Here is a 20,913-nt window from a genome sequence, read left to right as displayed (position 1 = left end):
AGGCTCAAAAATATGAACCCATTTTTGGTGTCCGTAAAACACTTTTATAAAAATAGTATGTCTCTAGTTTTGATTGATTGATGGGTATAATGGGTCTAGAATTTTGTGCTTTTCTTTTTTTCCATTTACAATTTTGTACAGGGAAAAATCACTAAAGGGAATTGAGACTTACAGGGGTAACTAAATTTCTGGCAGGAAAAACTCGAAAAGCTTCTATTTGTCAACATCTTTGAATAAGAAATTGCTTTTCCAAAACATCCACTTACATCGCTAGCAATATCTCTTGAAGCCTTGGCTGCTTGGATTGGAATGGCATCCAGACGCAAGTCATAGCCTTCCTTCTTGGACTCTTCCAAAGCAAGTTTATAGAGTTTCTGTAGAAAAGAAAGTCATTATTCATTTACTCCTACCATAAAAAGTGAAGCTGTTTATTATTACTTTTTCTTTGTCCTCATTTATTTTATTTATTTTTTTTTTTTTTGAGATGGAGTCTCGCTCTGTCGCCCAGGCTGGAGTGCAGTGGCGCAATCTCGGCTCACCGCAAGCTCCACCTCCTGGGTTCACGCCATTCTCCTGCCTCAGCCTCTCCGAGTAGCTGGGACTACAGGCGCCCGCCACCATGCCCGGCTAATTTTTTTGTATTTTTAGTAGAGACGGGGTTTCACCGTGGTCTCGATCTACTGACCTCGTGATCCGCCCGCCTCGGCCTCCCAATGTGCTGGGATTACAGGCGTGAGCCACCACGCCCGGCTCTTTGTCCTCATTTAAACTACAGAAATAATTCACAAAGTCAAGCATTAGGGTGGGTTTATAGATAGCTTTGCCTCATGGGTGCTTAGGATTTTTAAGGCACATGTTCCAAACACTGGAATTTTATTGACTTGTAAATTTCAACAAAAAAATGTGGGGAAAAAAATCAACATTTGGTTGGCAAAATTTTATTTGCCAAACAAGCAGATGTAAAAAAAAAAATTATTTATTGGCCAGGCATGGTGGCTCACGCCTATAATCCCAGCACTTTGGGAGGCCGAGATGGGTGGATCACCTGAGGTCATGAGTTTGAGAAGAGACCAGCCCGGCCAACATGGTGAAATCCCATCTCCACTAAAGATACACAAATTAACTGGGCATGGTAGCATGCACCTGTAATCCCAGCTACTCGGGAGGCTGAGGCAGGAGAATTGCTTGAACCCAGGAGGCGGAGGTTGCAGTGAGCCAAAATTGTGCCACTGCACTCTAGCCTGGGTGACAGAGTGAAACTATGTGTCAAACACAACACAACAAAATAGTATTTATTATTGTCATCATAATATAAAAGACACGGCATCTTAATACATAAGAAGGATACAAAATAAAGACAATATTTTAAAATGTAATCTATTCAGTTTTATGAAAAACTCAATGCATTGTGCTTATTTTTTCTTATTTTGCTGTGGACTATTATCTCGGACAGTGATTCATCTATGGATCCGGGATTTCAGGATCATTGCCCTTACGAAAATGTTGGTTCTGGCAGAAATGCCTGGAAAAATGTTAACATCAAATGATTATCAGAGCATACTGGAGCAGCAAAATAATATGCGGCTTACTAACTCATCCGATTCCAACCCAGTCCTTGCCTACTTGCTAGCTGCTGAATAAAATAATGACTTGATATCCACACTGACCTGTAGGGGAAGGTTTTAAAAGTATAATTCCTATGGGAATCTTTATTCATAATCATTCAATTCCTGATAACCTGTTAATAAAATGGTAGCCTACTTTGTGGACCCACCACATAGCTCAAAATTGAATCGAGTGAGAACTATCTCTTCTACTGAAAATGGTAGTTTGTAGTATGTGTAGTAAATTAGTCAAAACATTTTCCTAAGAAAACAGCTACAATGGTTCATTTTCGCCTTTCTGTTCATTACTAGATCAACAGTTTACTTACATCACTGTAGTTTATTCGGTTGAGTTTGGCTAACATGATTTCTGGTGTATCAGGCATGACATGAATAGTTTTCTTGTCATTGTCCCAGGCTTCAGTATATAAGCGCTACAAAAAAAAAAAGAGAGAGAGAGAGAAATTATTTTGGTGTTCACAGATATTATTGTTTTCATTATGTGCCAGTCATCTCTCTTGTATACAAGGTAGAAATAAAATTATTAAAGCTGCATAAATTCCTTACCTTTGTTTCTTATTAAAATTCTTTCAAGAATCTAACTGTTAAAGGACTTATCAGTTATGAAAAGTATAATTGGATTGAAGTATTTAAAATAATTTATAGGAAAGAGTTATAGCACACAGTATTTTTGTTTTTGACAACCTACTAATCCAATCAGAAGCACACAGTACTTTAGGCTGGGCACTGTGGCTTACACCTGTAATCCCAGCACTTTGGGAGGCCAAGATGGGTGGATCACCTGAGGTCAGGAGTTTGAGACCAGCCTTCAACATGGTGAAACCCCATCTCTACTGAAAATACAAAAATTAGCTGGGTGTGTTGGCAGGCTCATGTAATCCCAGCTCCTCAGGAGGCTGAGGCAAGAGAATTGCTTGAACCTGGGAGGTGGAGGTTGCAGTGAGCCAAGATCGCGCCATTGCACTCCAGCCTGGGAGTTTGCAGTGAGCCAAGATCGCGCCATTGCACTCCAGCCTGGGCGATGAGAACAAAACTTCGTCTCAAAAAACAAAACAAACAAACAAAAAAAAGCACACAGTACTTTTAACATTGGCTTAATATCTTGAAGTATCACTAAGTAACTATGGTATTATAGTGGAAAAATCATTTAAGAAGGTATGATTCTTATTATTATCTTTAAAATGCAATAATATATCAGAATTTTTAAATTATTCTGTGGTAACTTTTGGTATCTAACAGTGAGAATTGAAGACTCACCTTATTCATGTTTAAAGCATTGTTTTTTGCCAGCACCTGCTCCGGAGTGTCCGTTATACTGGTAAATTTCAGCGTTTCTGGACGCTGACGGTAGATAGTATCACTAAGTAATTCTCCGGCTCTCTTGGCCCTAACAACTTCCAAGGAATCAATCGGAACCCAGCCAATGCCTTTCATCCATTCAAGGTCTGACTTATACAAATTCTGCAGATCAACAGATAAGAAACACATTTATTAATTAGTGTTTCAGATTCATAGTTACAAAATGGGTTATCCTAGAGAAACACAAAAATACTGATGAATAGTTAAGGTTCCTAGCATAGTCATTCACTCACTCACACACGTTATTGAATCCTAAGCGTATTTTTTTTTCTGAGCATTTTTTTGGTACAGAGGAGTACACCAAGAATGATAAAAGATCTTCTTTTAAAGTAAAAGACATGGTCCTGCCTATGAGAGTATTAGAAGATTTTTACACAGAAACATGCTTTTTTAGCCTTGGAAAATGTAGTCTAATAGCTCCAAATAAAACCACACACTCAGACTGATGGTGTGTGAGTACTGCAGTCAAAAAATTCTCACTTTTATTTCCATCTTCAAAAATCACAAAACTTCAAGTGTATAAAGGAAATGTGATGTTACAGAGATATGTTTGGTATTTCCTTACTTATTCATTTTATGTTACTCTCAGTAGGACATGCTGAATGTTGACAAGTATTAGATGACTGGTTTCGAAAAACACAAGAATGATAGAATTTTCCCATCAGTAAGTATAAAATGTAAATTAAAGTAATTTAGCATAATATGCTTTCCCTCTCACTATCTCCCTACTACCCTCTGCCAACAAACACATGCATTTTTTTACTTCCTTAGCCAAAAGTTTGCAGTGATATATTTTTAAGGGCTAAGTTTCATCTGATTCAAACAAAGGAAGCCTGAATCCCTAGGAAGATTTATACCTGTTTAGAATAGATAATATTTACTTTATTTCCTCTCCTACAGAGAACTTTTGGAGAAGAAAACAAATTGTAGTACCTCCAATGGGAAACTCCTTTCAGACATTTAATTGTAAATTGCTTGAAATATACAAATAAATTGAAGTTCATCGGCACTAGTTAGAACTCACAGACACGTTTCAGATCCGCTTTTAGCACACAGAGCTAACATCAAGGAAACTTACATCACTCTGGAGGTCATAGGCTTTCCGTGCATGAATGATGTCATTCTGGTCGGGCAGGCAGATCCATTCATGCAGAGGATGTTTATAGTCCACATCGCTGACCAAGGTCTGACACTTCTTGGCCAAAACGATACCAAGCATGTCCACTGGGCTGCTGTACCTTGTCTTGTATTTCTCAAAATCTTTCTTGTACTCACGGTCACTCTGCACTTTGGCAATGTGGAGGGACCACATTATCTTGGGGTCATCATGTACTGCTCGGGCACCAATGTGGTGACCCAACTGTTTACGATATGCTTCTTTGTATTTGTACTGAAAGAGAGAATCCAGTAAATAAGAAGGAAGCACAAAGGGCTATTCCCTGTTGTTCTTTCTGTGGTGGTGCCTTCTATGAAATCTTTAAGGCAACAGAGGAGTTTCACTGGTCATGCTGCTGTAACGCCACATATTGGACTGTTGTGCTTATTGGCACATGTCCACAGAATAACCCCACAATGGTTCCTTTATGTATGCTAGAGAATCATATGTTGGCAAAAAATGATAAAAAGTGAATACTGAAATGAAGAGTCCAATTACAGTAATAAACCATGACAGTGTCTCAGAAATCCATCATGTGAGTGAGCCTATTTAAGAACACACCTGGGGCATATGTTTACATGGATCATTAAAATTTTCTAGCATAGTCTGAAAAATAATTTCCTCTTCACAAACGATTTGGGAGGGATAGTTTTAAAATGGACAATTTCTGTTATTTAATAGGTAGAGAGTTTAAGTTTTACAAGATGAAAATTCTGGAAATCTGTTGTACAACAATATGAATATACTGAACCCCACCAAACAGCATACTTGAAAATGGTTAAGATGGTAAATTTTATACATATATATATATATATATATATATATTTAACCAGAATTTAAACATTTAAAAACCTATAAAAATGGGCCGGGCGCGGTGGCTCACGCTTGTAATCCCAGCACTTTGGGAGGCCGAGGCGGGCGGATCACGAGGTCAGGAGATCGAGACCACAGTGAAACCCCGTCTCCACTAAAAATACAAAAAATTAGCCGGGCGTGGTGGCGGGCGCCTGTAGTCCCAGCTACTCGGAGAGGCTGAGGCAGGAGAATGGCGTGAACCTGCGAGGCGGAGCTTGCAGTGAGCCGAGACTGCGCCACTGCACTCCAGCCTGGGCGACAGAGCGAGACTCCGTCTCAAAAAACAAACAAACAAAAACCTATAAAAATGAACAATTTTACTACTCTTGGATTAATTTTTAAGATGTCCGGGGATCTGATGTTTTCATTTTTAGGGTAAAGAAATACTGGTTCCGTGCACCATACAGAAAGAAGATTTTGTCCTTCTATGTTCATTTTCAAGTGATGGGGCAAACTCAGTTAAGCCTGCTTCTTTTCTGGCATCTTTGCCTTGAGTGTTCCAAGGAAGTTCCTGAGGTTTTGTGAGTAGCTCAGCATACATACATCTAACTTTAATCGAGGCACTCACTCCTATTGAGCAAAGACCAAAAATAAGGAGTCAGATGAGCCACATTCCAGTCTAGGCTATGCCTCTATGATGCTTGTGATCTTAGGCAAGTTATCTGTATCTCAAGCCTCAATATATTTGCCTATGCACTGAAGGAAGTTAAGGTGGATGATGACCCAAGAGACATCCAGCTGTATTCCGTGTGGCTGGCATGATGATAAGAAATGTTAGGACCCGATCAGCTCTTACATCACTGGCAATATCCCGAGAGGCCTTGGCAGCCACAATGGGAATGGCATCACTTCTCAAGTCATAGCCTTCTTTCTTGGCTTCTTCCATGGCCTGACGATAGAGGCTCTGAGGAAAGAAGGAGTAGCTTTTAAATACAGAATTCACATTCACTCGAAAAATATATTTTTTGTCAAAGGAAGACCACTTTTGGATGCAAAACTACACAAGTATGTTCAGCCTTAAATCAGAAAAAGAACTCTTTTACTTTGTTTATCCTTGGATATTTATTTAAATGAAAATTTCACATTCAGCAAGTTTTAACATCACAAGCTCTCTTTGAGCAAATCTTATAAATGTTATACATTAAATGAACACCTCTTAATGTGTTTAGATTGTTCACCATTTGCCCTTTTCATGAAACAACCAAGAAATGTTGATTTATTTAATTCCAAATTTGAATTGGGAACATTTTTACTAGCAGAGAATAGTATCATATAATAACATATAATAATACTACCACTAGGAGGATGTGTCCATAATCAAATTTAGTGCTGAACTAAGGATGTATCATTCTTTCTGAATCTCTCTATTAATGTTGATTTGCTCCCTATTATTTCATCAACTGCTGGAAGTTGTTAGCGGACATGAGGGTAGCAGGTACCAAAGATTTAGGAGTCAAAACTGCAAAACTGATAAAATTCTATTTATTAACTTCTTCTGTGAATTGAGAAAGCACCACCACTGTTCAATTTCTGTGGCAGGACAGACATGCACAGAAGACAAAACACAAATGTTCCATGGAAGTGTCATTTCAGAACCACACATTAAACAATCATATATACCAATGGCTTTTAGCCCCTTTTGTGAACCAGTGATAAAAATTTTGATGATTCTGCATCCTCCTAACAAAAAATTTTAAATAATTGCCAACATCGGTATTCAATAAATCAAAACAAGATAAATAGACAGTTTTATAATGATTTTTAAACATAAAAAATAAAAATTTATTGGATCTCTTAATGAGACTTGTAGGAGCTCATGGTGTTTGATTACAAAGTTTTGATGGGCAATAATGAATTAAGTTGTCTGGTAGAGTTTTGTGGGGTTTTTTTATTGCTGTTTTTTGTTTTTTGAGACAGTCTCCCTCTGTCGCCCAGCTGGAGTGCAGTGGCACAATCTCGGCTCGCTGCCTCCCAGGTTCAAGCGATTCTCGTGCCTCAGCCACCTGAGTAGCTGGGATTACAGGTGTGTTCCACCATGCCCAGCTAATTTTTGTATTTTTTAGTAGAGATGGGTGTTGCTGATCTCAAACTCTTGAACTCAAGTGATCCCTCCTGCCTCAGCCTCCCAAATTGCTGGGATTTCAGGCATGAGCCACTGCACCCAGCCATGTTTGGTAAAGTTTCATTGTAATACTTTCAGACGTGCATCATAGTAACTACTAGGATGAGTATGACTATTTCTTGTTCTTTATTTAAAAAATGAAATCTTTATATTATCATACTTAGTCAAATATTTTAATGTATGTTTTAATATTTTAAAATGTATACTTTCCATCTTTTGCAAAACTTCAAACCTACAGAAAAGTTGCAAGAATGCTACAATGAATACCAGCTACCCAATTTATGAACATTTTTACCATATTTGCTTTCTCTATCTCTCTCTTTATGTGTGTATGTATTTCTTCATTTTACTTATTATTATTATTTTCAATTGTTGAACTGATTAAGAGAAAATTGTACACATCATGGCCTTCATCCTTGAATACTTTACCATGTATCTCCTAAGAATAAAGATATTTTTATATAACCACAGTATATGTATCAGACTCAGGAAACTTAATATTGATACAGTATTATTGTCTAGTATTATTCTCTTCTACTATCAAATATACAGTGAATATTCCAATTTCATCAAATGTCCCAATAATTTCCTTTATAGCAATGTTGCTTTTCTATCCAGAATTCAGTTCAAGAGAATGAGTAGCATTTAGTTCTCTAGTTTCTTTCTTCACCTTTAAACCGTGCCTTTTTTGTTTTAGTGTGAGAGAAGAGTGACTATGAAAGAAGTGGGATGCCACTCAAGCTGCAGGGGCATTCTTGGGCAGATAATTTAGAAGAGTGTATTTATGGAAGTTGAAGCTATGTTAACTGATTTACTTAAAACGGTCTATGCCAGTTTACCCCTTGGAAAGCCTTTGTGTAACCTCAAGGATGGTAGGTAGCTGAGGTTTGAAAGCAGCTCATCTATATCCAAATACAGCCTTTAGATCAATCTGTGATTGAACAATTTAATCTTTAATTTCACTTTCCCCCTTTCCTCTTTTAAGAGGTTTATTGAGTTAGATAAAGCAGACACAGTACCAGTAGATAGTTCTGGAAAAGAGTTTAGAAATAATGTATGGCTTTAAGGGAAAAACTACAAAGATTTACAGTTCTATAAGGCTTTATCATCCCTCTACTTTATACTGTTCAGTGTACTTTTCATTGTTGAGGCTGTGTAAAGACAAAATCTTAAAAGTAAGGAAAATCCCTAAAAAGTGTGATACAAATAATTAAACTTCATTTTTATGCCCCATTCTCAAATTAGATTGAATTAAGGATACTGGACTAGTATCTGGATTTTAAATGTGCTACAGAGGCACTTAATATTTTTTAATATTTTTAATGACTTAAGACTCTTACAGGATCACTATTATGTTTACAAGGTGGATTATTAAGATGTGTCAGTTTATAGTCTTTTCAAGATGAGACTTTATAAGAAAAAGCTAAAGTAAAAATAAGAATCAATTTAATATCTTTGAGATAAATTCCAGAGGGAATTTGTTTTTCTTCAAAATTTCTAGGAGTGTTTCTTTTGAAACTGGAAGGTCAAACACTTCATTTATTATGTTTTTTCTTTAAGAATAAATGTTCACATTTTAAAAATGGTACAAGTGGGAAAAAATGTGCTTCAATCCTCTCATGGCTACAGGCCAAAAAAAAAAATAGAGTTCTTTAATTCTTTCAACATTTAGAAAAGATGCAGTGCTTCAAAGGACAGAACACTTTTAGCTATCATCAAGGATGTACTTTAAAGCTTGTTACTTAAGAAAACTAGAATAGGTAAATGAGAATTTAAGAGGAAAAAAACAGATGCGTTTGTTTTGTTTTACATTTATGGAATGAAGGTACCACGGGCAATGGGTTGAGAAGAAATTCTAGTGGGACATTCTGAAATGTGATCTTAGATTCCTCAGGGAATCAACATGATCATGCAATTTTGTTTTTATTTATTTGTATTGTATTCATGGGGGATGAGTGCAATTTTGCTACATTAATATATTGCACTGTGGTGAAGTCAGAGCCTTCAATGCATGATCATGCAATTTTAAAGAAAGTAAATCCAGCTGAAAATTTTAGAATTAAAAAATAGCCCAATATCCTTGCAGCAGTCTGAAAAAAAAATCTACCTCAATTCCCCTAATGTAAACAAATGAGAGAGGCTTAAGAGCTTCATTATAATCTAGAATAGAAACTAACTTCATCTGCCTTGGATAAAATAAACCTCCTGGGGGAAGATAATCCAACTGAGAAGCTCTGTGGCCAAGAGAAAATGGCCCATTCAAAAGTGACTGAAGCCAAGGCCAATCAAATATTTATAATCAGGCTTGTCCTTTGGTCTGTTTTATAATGCTGGAGAAAGTGAAATCGTACCCTCTTCATTTTACTGGTCATGATTATTTGATATAAGCATGCCTCCTCTTTAAGCCTACATTATTATAGGCAAAAGTAATTAATATGGGTAAAATAATAAATTTGGTCACCTTAAAAATTAGTACTTAAATTTTTGAGTGCTCTCAAACTGAAGAAAACTCTGCCTTCCTTTTTTTCTTAAGAAAAAATGACACATAAACTTGTTAAAAAATTAGTATTCTTGAATCAACCATACAAATTTTTGACTTTGGCAAGAACAATTGAGCAAGACACTATTTATGCAGCAGTATTTCTGGACTGCAAAGATATGCAATGACAAGTTTAGCAAGGCTGAAGATAGTTCATAAAAGAATGTATTTTATTGTTCTCAGGCAATTTGAAATGGGTGAATTTAAGAATTCTCATTTCAGTTCTTGTAAATAAAGCTCAAGTTATTTTGAGCACATTAAATACATCTTAATTTTCATGGTGACTTGAGTGTAAAGGAGAGACATTAAAGTTTGTTAAACAAATACTTTGCACCAGGCTGCACACTGGGCATGTTAAATATTTTACCTCATTTAGTCATTCTTTAAAAATTCTTTAAGATAAGCATTTTAATCCTATTTTACAGATGAGGTAATTGAAGAAAATAAACTTGCACAAATTTTGAAGCAAGTACTAATTTGATTAATGGCAAGAATTATTTTTAATGAAAACTATGTTTTAGTCATTAATAGTTGACTTGAGATATTTTTTCCCTCCTGAAATGAAGATATTTTTGTGTCTGTCTGTCTATCTGTCTGTCTAATCTATCTACCTTTCTATCTGCCTATTTTTTAATACAATGATATGTATATTCAAGGTAGGGTAAATGGCATAAAAAGCCAACTAAGCTAACTGGCTTTTATGTGAGGATTAATTTTGTAATTCTGACATTCCTACATCAGCAACAATCAATGTGGCCAGACCAAAGAAATAAAACAAATGATCTTACCTCACTATAATTTATTTTATTTTGTCTTGCCAACACGATTTCAGGTGTATCAGGCATAATATGGACTTGGGTCTTGTCTTTGTCCCAGGCTTCTGTGTATAAGCGCTGTGAAAGATAAAAAGGTTAATGAATTAGAAAAACAGTTTGTTGAAAACAGGAGTTTTCAATTAAGAAACCATGACAAAGTTGAGAGCCAGCTTTCTTGCTGTCTGTTCCATGTGCTGTATGTTAATATTCTTTTCAACCTCTTTGATTTTACAAGATATTTATTGTAACAAAATATAAATGTATACTAAGATATGAAGTATATATATATATATATACGTATATATATGTATATATACGTATATATATATATATATATATATAAAATCAAACACACACACACACACATATACACACCCACGTGTGTGTGTTTGGTAACCAGGTCACTCCCACTCCAATTAAATAAAAAGCAGGTATTTCCCAAGCATATATTCCCATCCATATCTGTACTATGACTATATTAACAAATCCTTCCCATGATTTTATTTGTTTGATGCTGTTTGTTGTTAGTTTATTGGCTGCAAATGTATCTGTATGTGCTATCGCTAGATTTCTTTTTGATAAATGTTATGAAGATTTGCATCGTTCTCTCTTTTTTTTTTTTATGAGACAGAGTTTCACTCTCTTGCCCAGGCTGGAATGCAGTGGCACAGTCACGGCTCACTGCAGCCTCAACCTCTCCAGGCTCAGGTGATCCTCCCACCTCAGCCTTCCAAGTACCTAAGACTACAGGTGCACGTCACCACATCCGGCTAATTTTTGTATTTTTTGTAGAGACGGGTTTCGACACGCTGCCCAGGCTAATCTCAAACTGCTGAGCTCAAGTGATCTCCCCACCTCAGCCTCTCAAAAGTGTTGAGATTGCAGGTGTGAGCCACCATGCCCGGCTTGCATCTTTCTTGTTTGTTCTGCGCTTACCTAAATATGTACTCAGCAAGAAAGAAACCTTCATACCAAATCATATATAACTAACTCTTATAGACTTCAAACAATTTGAACCCAAAATAGCTGTCCCATTCTTTTTTTTTTTTTTTTTTTTTTTGAGATGGAATCTCGCTCTGTCGCCCAGGCTGGAGTACAGTGGTGCAATCTCGGCTCACTATGAGCTCCGCCTCCCAGGTTCACGCTATTCTGCTGCCTCAGCCTCCTGAGTAGCTGGGACTACAGGCGTCTGCCACCACGCCTGGCTAATTTTTTGTATTTTTAGTAGAGACAGGGTTTCCCCATGGTCTTGATCTCCTGACCTCATGATCTGCCTGCCTCGGCCTCCCAAAGAGCTGTCCCATTCTTAACTCTGGCTATTTTCACAAGAGATGTCAAAGCAGACATGCTCCCATATATTGTTATCTAACGGAATAGAGAATTCAACTGAATCACTATACATTGGATAGCAATTTAATTGGATTAAAAAAAGAGACTAACTTAATTAACAATAGGTTTCTTAAATGACATATAGCCCTGTCTTATTTTCCTACAAATTGGGGGCTCACCTTGTTCATGTTGAGAGCATTGTTCTTGGCCAGCACCTGCTCTAGAGAATCAGTCACACTGGTAAATTTCAGCTTGTCCGGAGGCTGGCGGTAGATGTTATCACTCAGTATTTCGGCAGCTCTTTTGCACTTGACCACTTCCATAGACCCAATGGGGACCCAGCCAATGCCTCTCAGCCACTGGAGATCAGATTTGTAAATGTTCTGGAAAGATTAAACACAAAAGCGAGTATTACTGAAGTTGTTTTAACATGATTTCAAAAATAATAACACTAGAAAGCTTGGATAGTGAAACTTTGTGTATATGTCCTTCAATATATGAAGGCCAAATACAGTCTCAGGTATTACTTTCTTTCTCTCCAAACAAAGTCAGGGGAAGAGGTGCCTAAAAAATGAGCAGAGAGAAGAAATGTCATCCCTTCTGAAGGTTCTACCTAATCCTAGACCACTGTCTCAGTATTTCTATGAATTACTATTATGAGCAGTTACCATGGATCTTAATTACTCACGTCGCTCTGGAGATCATAGGCCTGCCGAGCGTGGATGACATCATTCTGGTCAGGCAGGCATGTCCACTGGTGCAGGTAGTTCTTGTAGTCCACGTCGCTGACTAAGGTCTGGCACTTCTTGGCCAACACCACCCCCAGCATGTCCACTGGGCTGCTGAACTTGGTCTTCCACTTCTCAAAGTCCTTCTTGTACTCCCTGTCACTCTGGATCTTGGCTACGTGCATGGACCACATCATCTTGGGGTCATCTTCAATGTTCCGGGCTCCAATGTGGTGGCCGAGCTGCTTGCGGTAACCATCTTTGTATTTGTACTGAAATAAAGGTGGTCATTTCAAAAATAAAAATGAATAGAAAGGCTTAGAAGCCTCATTAATGTAAAACTTTATTATTTTAAAATTGCTAATTCTTGCAAAGAAATGAAAGAATCTGAATATCAGTTTATCTCCTCATCCTGAATTCTTATTAGACTCTACAGCACTAATCTAATGGGCAATAGTCTAATGGGAAGTCTCACAAATAGTCTAACAGCAACAGTCTAATGGGAATAGTCCAGTGGGAAGACAGGCCAAACTACATGGTCCTATGGCATGTAGACGTTACGTTTCTGAAAATAAAGGAAGCAACACTTTCCAGAAGATCATTTGGTACTGTGTATTGCTGTTTCTTCATCTTGGGCCCATGAAATCACTAACCCAGACATTTTACATATGATTTTGAGACTGCTATTCCTGAGTCCACAGATACCATTTTATCCCTCCATCCAACACACCCACACTCCTTCCCAAATCCAGCTCTGCTGGGGCACTTGACTCCCTGAAGTGGTCTGGATTATATTTCCACCCTATGAGCCCTGCTCTGTTGGAGATCAAATTTGACTGAGGTTTGTTTGGGATTCCTCAAGTGAGAAAATGGAATATATATCTACAAAAAAGCATTTTGTTGTTTGTGGTAGTAAGGGCTAACTGGATATTTTCTCTCTATTTCAGACAACACACCACACCAATCCTAACAAATATTTACAGAAGTCTGAATTTTCAGCTGGGCACAGTGGCTTACGCCTGTAATCCCAGCACTTTGGGAGGCCGAGGCAGGCAGATCACCTGAGGTCAGGAGTTTGAGACCAGCCTAGCCAACATGGTGAAACCCTGTCTCTACTAAAAATACAAAAAATACTAAATACTAAAAAAAAAATTAGCCAAGTGTGGTGGCTGGTGCCTGTAATCCCAGTTACTCGGGAGGCTGAGGCAGGAGAATTGCTTGAACCCGGGAGGTGGAGGTTGCAGTGAGCCAAGATCACACCATTGCACTCCAGCCTGGGCAACAAGAGTGAGACTCTGAGACTCTGTCTCAAAGAAACAAACAAACAAAAAAACAAAACAAAAGAAGAAGAAGAAGTCTGAATTTTCCACCAAAGAACCCACCTCTTTCAGAGATGGCAGGAAGAGAAATTAGGTTCACCATTTTCTTGTTTTCCTCATCTTTGTCTTTCTGTTTTCATTTTAAAAGAACTCAAAAGGAAGCATTTAAGATAATTTTCCAAAAAAAAAAAACGAGTTTGCAAAAACACAGAGCAGATTTGGGGAAAGGTGGATTTTCCTAGACTTGGTTCTATCAGCTCTTTTTCTGATGTTGAACCAATACATGTAACTAAGTTATTTTTTAACACCTCTTCTGCCATTTTCTATTTTCTGTGAGACTCCATGCTCAAAATATGGAGATGAATTTCTCATAATTGTAGATATGAAAAATTGTAGAATCACATCCAATTTTATACTGGATTGAAGTTTACTGGTTTAGGTTACCCCCTTCCTAGCTGGGACGTAGATACTAAAGTCTTCCGAAGCTTAAAATATGAGTTTTTTCAAATGAAAAACATTTATTTGATTTAGAAAAATAAGCCAATAAATGTGCTTAAACTGGCCCCCAAATGTTATAATAGTAATAATCCTGCCTCCCCACTTCATCCGTCCCTGTAAATATCTAGGGTGTTGCTACTCACATCACTAATAATGTCCCTGGAGGCCTTGGCAGCCACGATGGGGATGGCGTCACTTCGCAAGTCATAGCCTTTCTTTTTTGCTTCTTCATTGGCAAGTTTGTATAGAGTCTATAGAAAGAAAGTCAAAGAGTTAAAGCAAAAGGTTTGACATCAACAATTCAGAGATTATTAAGTGACTTATATCCTAAAATTTAAAAAAGGATAGGAACTGGAGACAATTCAAGTTTCTGGCAATAGTGGAAAGCAAATAAATTATATTCTACCAAAAATACTACATAGCATTAGAAATAAATGGGATATATCAATGAACATTAATATATAGTGATATATTAACCTATTATATATCATTATAGATTAATATGCTATACATAGATCAATATGATATACATATCAGCATAGATTAATACAATCTAGTAATACAGATTGATGAACAAAGCAGCAATCCAAACATCCCACTAAGTGGAAAAAAAATGGCAGAACAATGTTTAATATCTATCTATATGCATATAAATATATTTTTATTCATTTTTATTGCCTACAATTTGTATGACAATCATAATATTTTATAATGTTTAAAAGACAAATAAGAAAAATTAAAATATAATAAAATATAGTTAACAACTATAATCACAACTTTCTAAATTTTGGTTGTATCATATTAGTAAACTATGTGTCTATAAAATTACATTTTACTTTAAAAAAAGTCAGTAATCAATGTTGATAGAGAACACTTCTTCCTTATGCCTAAGGTTTTCTTTCTATAGACAAAGCTCAGTTATTTTAACTGCGGCCTTTTCTGTCCCTTTACTCTCTCCACCCTGGAGAGGGCAGTGATTTACTGATGTATCTAATTGGTAGGGATGGAATTAGTGGGCATGCATATTTTCGCAGAAATAATGGGCTAGTATTTTATCTGACAATCCTCTGAAATGTCTAAAATACTACTCAGTCCCACTGACTTACATTGGAAATCACCACGAACAGAAAAGACATTGTGACTTCAGTTTGCCAGTGGAATCCCATAAAATGTAATATTTAACCCAGAGATGAAAGGTTGGATGGGCGGAGTGTTAAATGAAAGAGCCACATGCACCATGACAGCTGCGGCCCAAGAATCTCCACAAAACTAAGTATAGACACCACCACCATAATATAGCGCCACAGATTTTTGCCCCACCTCACTGTAGTTGATTTTGTTCTGCCTTGCCAACATAATCTCTGGTGTATCAGGCATTATGTGAATTTGAGTCTTGTCTTTGTCCCAGGCCTCTGTGTATAAACGCTATAAAAGAAGATAAGATGTTGATTAAAAATCATTTGAAATAGAAATGAGAAAAAGTTCATTTAAAACTGTTATTACTGACCTAATTAGGAAAAATAAGCCAGACTTGAATATAAAGTATTCTACTGGAAGTGTGAGTCTTATTACTAGTTATCAAGATTGAAACTGGGAATAATCAAAATTATTTAGAGGATTTCAAGCATGTAATTTAAAAGGTAAATGCAACCCCATGCCTTCATAGATAATTTTGACTCCATTAGTCATTAAAGTATAAAAACATCTTCTGGCATCTTGGACAAGCTTGAGGCAGCTGGGACTCACCTTGTTCATGTTGAGAGCATTGTTCTTGGCCAGCACCTGCTCTAGAGAATCAGTCACACTGGTAAATTTCAGCTTGTCTGGAGGCTGGCGGTAGATGTTATCACTCAGTATTTCAGCAGCTCTCTTGCACTTGACCACATCCATAGACCCAATGGGGACCCAGCCAATGCCTCTCAGCCACTGGAGATCTGACTTGTAAATATTCTGAGAAGAGGAAAAAAGTCAAAAACTCTTCATCAAGACCACAATATTTAGGGTAAATATGCAAATAGAACCAGTAATAAAGTGCAATTCTGTTTTCTTTTTTTTTTTTTTTTTTTTTTTTTTGAGACGGAGCCTCGCTCTGTCGCCCAGGCTGGAGTGCAGTGGCGCAATCTCGGCTCACTGCAAGCTCCGCCTCCCAGGTTCACGCCATTCTCCTGCCTCAGCCTCTCCAAGTAGCTGGGACCACAGGCACCCGCCACCACGCCTGGCCAATTTTTCTGTATTTTTAGTAGAGACGGGGTTTCACCGTGGTCTCGATCTCCTGACCTCGTGATCCGCCTGCCTCGGCCTCCCAAAGTGCTGGGATTACAAGCGTGAGCCACCGCGCCCAGCCCTGTTTTCTATTCATAGAAAACAAGCTCATTGTATAAGGCAAACTAAAAGAATTATGCTCAAAAATGACCCAGAAATATCTCCTAGCCATAATAAAAAGTTATCAAATATTTCAGGTTATTAGGAGAGGAGTGATCCCAAGTAATATCTTCTGTCAGTTTGTTCAGTGAATATTACCATAATTATAACATCCCTGTGCAGGGAAGAATACCAACCCAGAGTGACAGAAACCACACACATGCCCAACAACAGGCCCTTAGTGAATCAATTTTAGGCCTAGGCAAATGGAACACTCTGAAGCCATTAAAAGCTTCACTGTTGAAGAATATTTATGACATGTGGAAATGTCATTAGTACAATATGAAATTTTAAAGTAGCACATAAAACAATGTGGGTAGATAAATTACATGAATAAGAGTGGGTTTTTCTAGTGGTTGGATTGTTTTGGATTCTTATTCCCTGAGATGTATTCTTCTATATATTTCAAAATATCTGCAATGCCTTTAAAAACACAGTTAAAATATAATAGTGCTGTAGAACCCCTGAACCCTGAGATCTTCAACAGCTGTAACTCTGTCCAAGATTCAGGGCAATAAAATTTAGCTGCTTATTTATTAAATGAACAATTTCATTGTGCAGGGCCCCAGTCTCTTCCTCACCAAGTCCTCAGGATGGAAGTACAGACACCTATATAAAATCATATTGCCTTATTTTTCTCACTTTATTAAAAATTTTTTTTTTGCTGAAGATTTTTATGTACCCATTAAGTATTCATAACTACTTCACAATCATAGTATTGGATCTTTGTTTGGCTCATTAGAAAGATTTCACCTGTCACAGAAACTAAGTAGAAAATAAAAAAGCTTGTATTTTGTAGTCTAAACAAACAAAAAAAAACTACTAGAATTAGCCTGTGCTGACTAGTTATTGCCCCACAAATAACAACAGCAAGAATGAAAACAGGACGGGTGCGGGGGCCCACACCTGTAATTCCAGCACTCTGGGATGCTGAGGGGGGCGGATCACCTGAGGTCAGGAGTTGGAGACCAGCCTGGCCAATATGGCGAAACCCCATCTCCACTAAAAATACAAAAATTAGTGGGGCAGGGCGGCAGCAGCCTGTAATTCCAGCTGCAGGGAGGCTGAAGCATGAGAATCACTTGAACCCAGGAGGCGGAGGTTGCAGTAATCCGAGATCGTGCCACTGCACTCCAGCCTGGGCGAAAAAAAAAAAAAAAGAATGAAAACAATAACAGTTTATACCTCTGGAATGCTTTTTAACTTTCAAATACTTCCCACATTATGAAGGTCATGTCACAGGGTGAGGAAGGCAATCCAGAGAAGGTGCCTAACAAATAGACAGATGGTAAGCAATCTGTCAATGTTGTCATTGTATGGGTGACATCAACCCTTTTAAACTATCTTTTCTGTGCAGGCAAAGCCTTTCTTTTTGGAAAGAATTGCAAAACACAGGGTTCTGTATGTCAAAAGCTACAGAACAGACGTGGGAGTTTTCTCAGGTAGGCTGTAAGTTTTTAGGAACAACCAATTAATGTATAATTATTACAAATTAGTTTTAGTCTCCAAAACTTGCTAGTGCTTTAATTCCTTCAAAGTCTATAAAATACATAGTGCAGGAAATGTGCCTCTCATATCCAGATTTGAGATAGTGTATCTGCTTCCAATAGGTAGTAGGCTCTGTCATTACCATGTGGCTCCTCCATAGAGAGCCAGGCTAAGAGGAAGTGTCTGTGAAACAGTCCAGTAGTGTACAGACACAGAGACTTCTTTTATTTCATAAGAATAATATTTAGTGTTGTAGTAGGCATTAGAATTCAATAATTCTTTGTTTTGCAAAGAAGCCAAAAACAAATTCCACAGTAATTTCTTTTTAAAGTAAAAACGTTTCCTCCTTCCTTAAAAGAATAAAATGTCTCCCTCTAGTGGACCCTGAATTCTAATGTTACTTAATTCCCATTTTGTTTTTGTAAGACCAAGTCCACTTTGTAAATTTTACTTTCTTATGAAGTCTATTAATGTATTCATAATAAAGCAATAAAAGTGTATTCTGATTTAAATCTTTTTCATGGACCAATCAATCTTAAGTAAGTCAATGGATTGTATATAAAGGATAATTTTCACATAGTTTAAATTATTTCTATGCACAGCTCCATTTATAGATGCTGTACTCACATCGCTCTGGAGGTCATAGGCCTGCCGAGCGTGGATGACGTCGCTCTGGTCGGGCAGGCATGTCCACTCGTGCAGGTAGTTCTTATAGTCCACGTCACTGACTAAGGTCTGGCACTTCTTGGCCAGCACCACCCCCAGCATGTCCACTGGGCTGCTGAACTTGGTCTTCCACTTCTCAAAGTCCTTTTTGTACTCCCTGTCACTCTGGATCTTGGCTACGTGCATGGACCACATCATCTTGGGGTCATCTTCAATGTTCCGGGCTCCAATGTGGTGGCCGAGCTGCTTGCGGTAACCATCTTTATATTTGTACTAAAATGAAAACGCACAAATCAGGTTTTTATTGTAACCCCTTAGAGGCCACGAGTCTGTGCAAAATCAACTCGCTTACGTCATAGTTCAAATGACTTTTGTTAATAAGCACTAACTCAAGCCAGTATCCTGGCTTTCATCCTGGAAGCCTTTATAGAGGTAGAAAAATAGATGGAATTCATGTAATTGTAGTGTAGACCCCAAATCACCTACAGCCTGGTACTAAGGGATACCTCTGAAAACAAGAAGTGCATATGTGGGGAAAAGGTCACCTGTGGAAGTCAGGGAGAGAACATTTGAACCAGGGAACCTGTAGAATTGGATTCTATACACTAAAAGCATGTCAGGAAGAGAGTGCACTTGGTGGAATGGTGGCTTTAATAAACAGTAAAATGAGGCCGGGCATGGTGGCTCACGCCTGTAATCCCAGCACTTTGGGAGGCCAAGGCGGGTGGATCACAAGGTCAGGAGACCAAGACCATTCTGGCTAACACGGTGAAACCCCATCTCTACTAAAAATACAAAAAATCAGCCGGGCGTGGTGGCGGGTGCCTGTAGTCCCAGCTACTTGGGAGGCTGAGGCAGGAGAATGGCATGAACCTGGGAGGCAGAGCTTGCAGTGAGCCAAGATTGCGCCACTGCACTCCAGCCTGGGTGACAGAGCGAGATTCCGTCTCAAAAAAAAATAAATAAAAATAAGAAAATAAACAGTAAAATGAGTGACTGATTCCTGCAAGGACCACCTGTAGTAGCAACAGAGGAGAATTTATTATTATTATTTTTTTTAGTAGATTCATGCATTCGGCAGTGGCAAGCTTTTGGCATCATTTTGAAAACTGATTGTACTTGTAAAACTGACATAGCAACCCAATTGGTTAGATCATGCTCTTAATAAGGTCCTGGGTTCTAGCCTCACATGTGCCAACAACGTTTTCATTATTCATGTCCAATGACTTCATTCTGGAATCTAAGCCAGTTATCCAAAATACATGCTTCTAGTCTCAAAGACAACTGACTGAGAAAGTGTAGGTGAGTCAGCAAGAGACAATATGGTACAGTGGAAAGGAATGAGATTGTTCAGAGTCTCGACTCCCCCACTCACTAGGAGTTTGATTTTAGGCAAGTTGCTTAAACAATCTACAAAATGGGGATAATGATAATATCTACATCCTAGGGCAATTATGAAGAGTAAGTGAGACAATGCATGTAAAACTCTTAGCAAAGAGTTCTCAATACTTCTTAGTTATTATTATGTCATTATTTATTATTATTGGCGTAAGTCCATTTGCTGGAAGGGTCCGACATACATAAAGTTGAGTCACTAACATAAGATTCCAATATAAAGGACAGCAAGTGGGCCTTGAATTTTAGAGCAGTCATTTGTTCCTCAAGAATCCCTGAGGCACCAGAAAAGGATGACAGTTTTACTCTGGGAGACACGCTAAATGGCTAGGAGCTATTGTTAAGAGTGTGACCTCACGCTTGTAAAACCAGCACTTTGGGAGCCTGAGGCAGGTGGATCACCTGAGGTCAGGAATTTGAGACCAGCCTGGCCAACATGGTGAAACCCCATCTCTACTAAAAATACAAAAAATTATGGGCATGGTGGTGAGTGCATGTAATCCCAGCTACTCGGGAGCCTGAGGCAGGAGAATTGCTTAACCCCGGGGGGCGGAGGTTGCAGTGAGCCGAGATCAGGCCATTGCACTCCAGCCTGGGA

The 20,913-nt window shown here is 38.0% G+C and overlaps 1 protein-coding gene and 1 long non-coding RNA gene across 11 annotated transcripts in view; one reads left to right on the top strand and one right to left on the bottom strand.

Moving 5' to 3' along the window:
- The window catches only part of NEB (nebulin), a 264,687-nt gene that overhangs the window by 119,195 nt on the left and 124,579 nt on the right, over positions 1-20,913 (bottom strand). For all 7 annotated transcript variants that reach the window (XM_055292138.2, XM_063646033.1, XM_063646034.1 and 4 more), the window contains exons 64-75: positions 18,882-19,193; positions 16,092-16,295; positions 15,666-15,770; positions 14,489-14,596; positions 12,489-12,800; positions 11,980-12,183; positions 10,445-10,549; positions 5,792-5,899; positions 4,063-4,374; positions 2,883-3,086; positions 1,934-2,038; positions 267-374 (exon numbers count right to left, since the gene is read on the bottom strand). In XM_055292138.2, coding sequence (XP_055148113.1) covers positions 267-374; positions 1,934-2,038; positions 2,883-3,086; positions 4,063-4,374; positions 5,792-5,899; positions 10,445-10,549; positions 11,980-12,183; positions 12,489-12,800; positions 14,489-14,596; positions 15,666-15,770; positions 16,092-16,295; positions 18,882-19,193 — 2,187 coding nt within the window. The remainder of the gene's footprint in view (positions 1-266; positions 375-1,933; positions 2,039-2,882; positions 3,087-4,062; positions 4,375-5,791; positions 5,900-10,444; positions 10,550-11,979; positions 12,184-12,488; positions 12,801-14,488; positions 14,597-15,665; positions 15,771-16,091; positions 16,296-18,881; positions 19,194-20,913) is intronic.
- LOC129489489 (uncharacterized) overlaps positions 1-20,913 on the top strand; it is a 69,620-nt gene that overhangs the window by 21,471 nt on the left and 27,236 nt on the right. For 3 of the 4 annotated variants that reach the window (XR_010122488.1, XR_008660001.2, XR_008660000.2), the window contains one exon: positions 3,577-3,648. This is a non-coding gene — a long non-coding RNA (uncharacterized lncRNA). Of the gene's footprint in view, positions 1-1,445; positions 1,689-3,576; positions 3,649-20,913 lie in introns of those variants that run through there. The other variant, XR_008660002.2, reaches the window with a different exon arrangement.

This window comes from Symphalangus syndactylus, chromosome 9 (genome assembly GCF_028878055.3).
Source record: "Symphalangus syndactylus isolate Jambi chromosome 9, NHGRI_mSymSyn1-v2.1_pri, whole genome shotgun sequence".
NCBI lineage: Eukaryota > Metazoa > Chordata > Mammalia > Primates > Hylobatidae > Symphalangus > Symphalangus syndactylus.
This window is presented reverse-complemented; position numbering and strand designations above follow the sequence as displayed.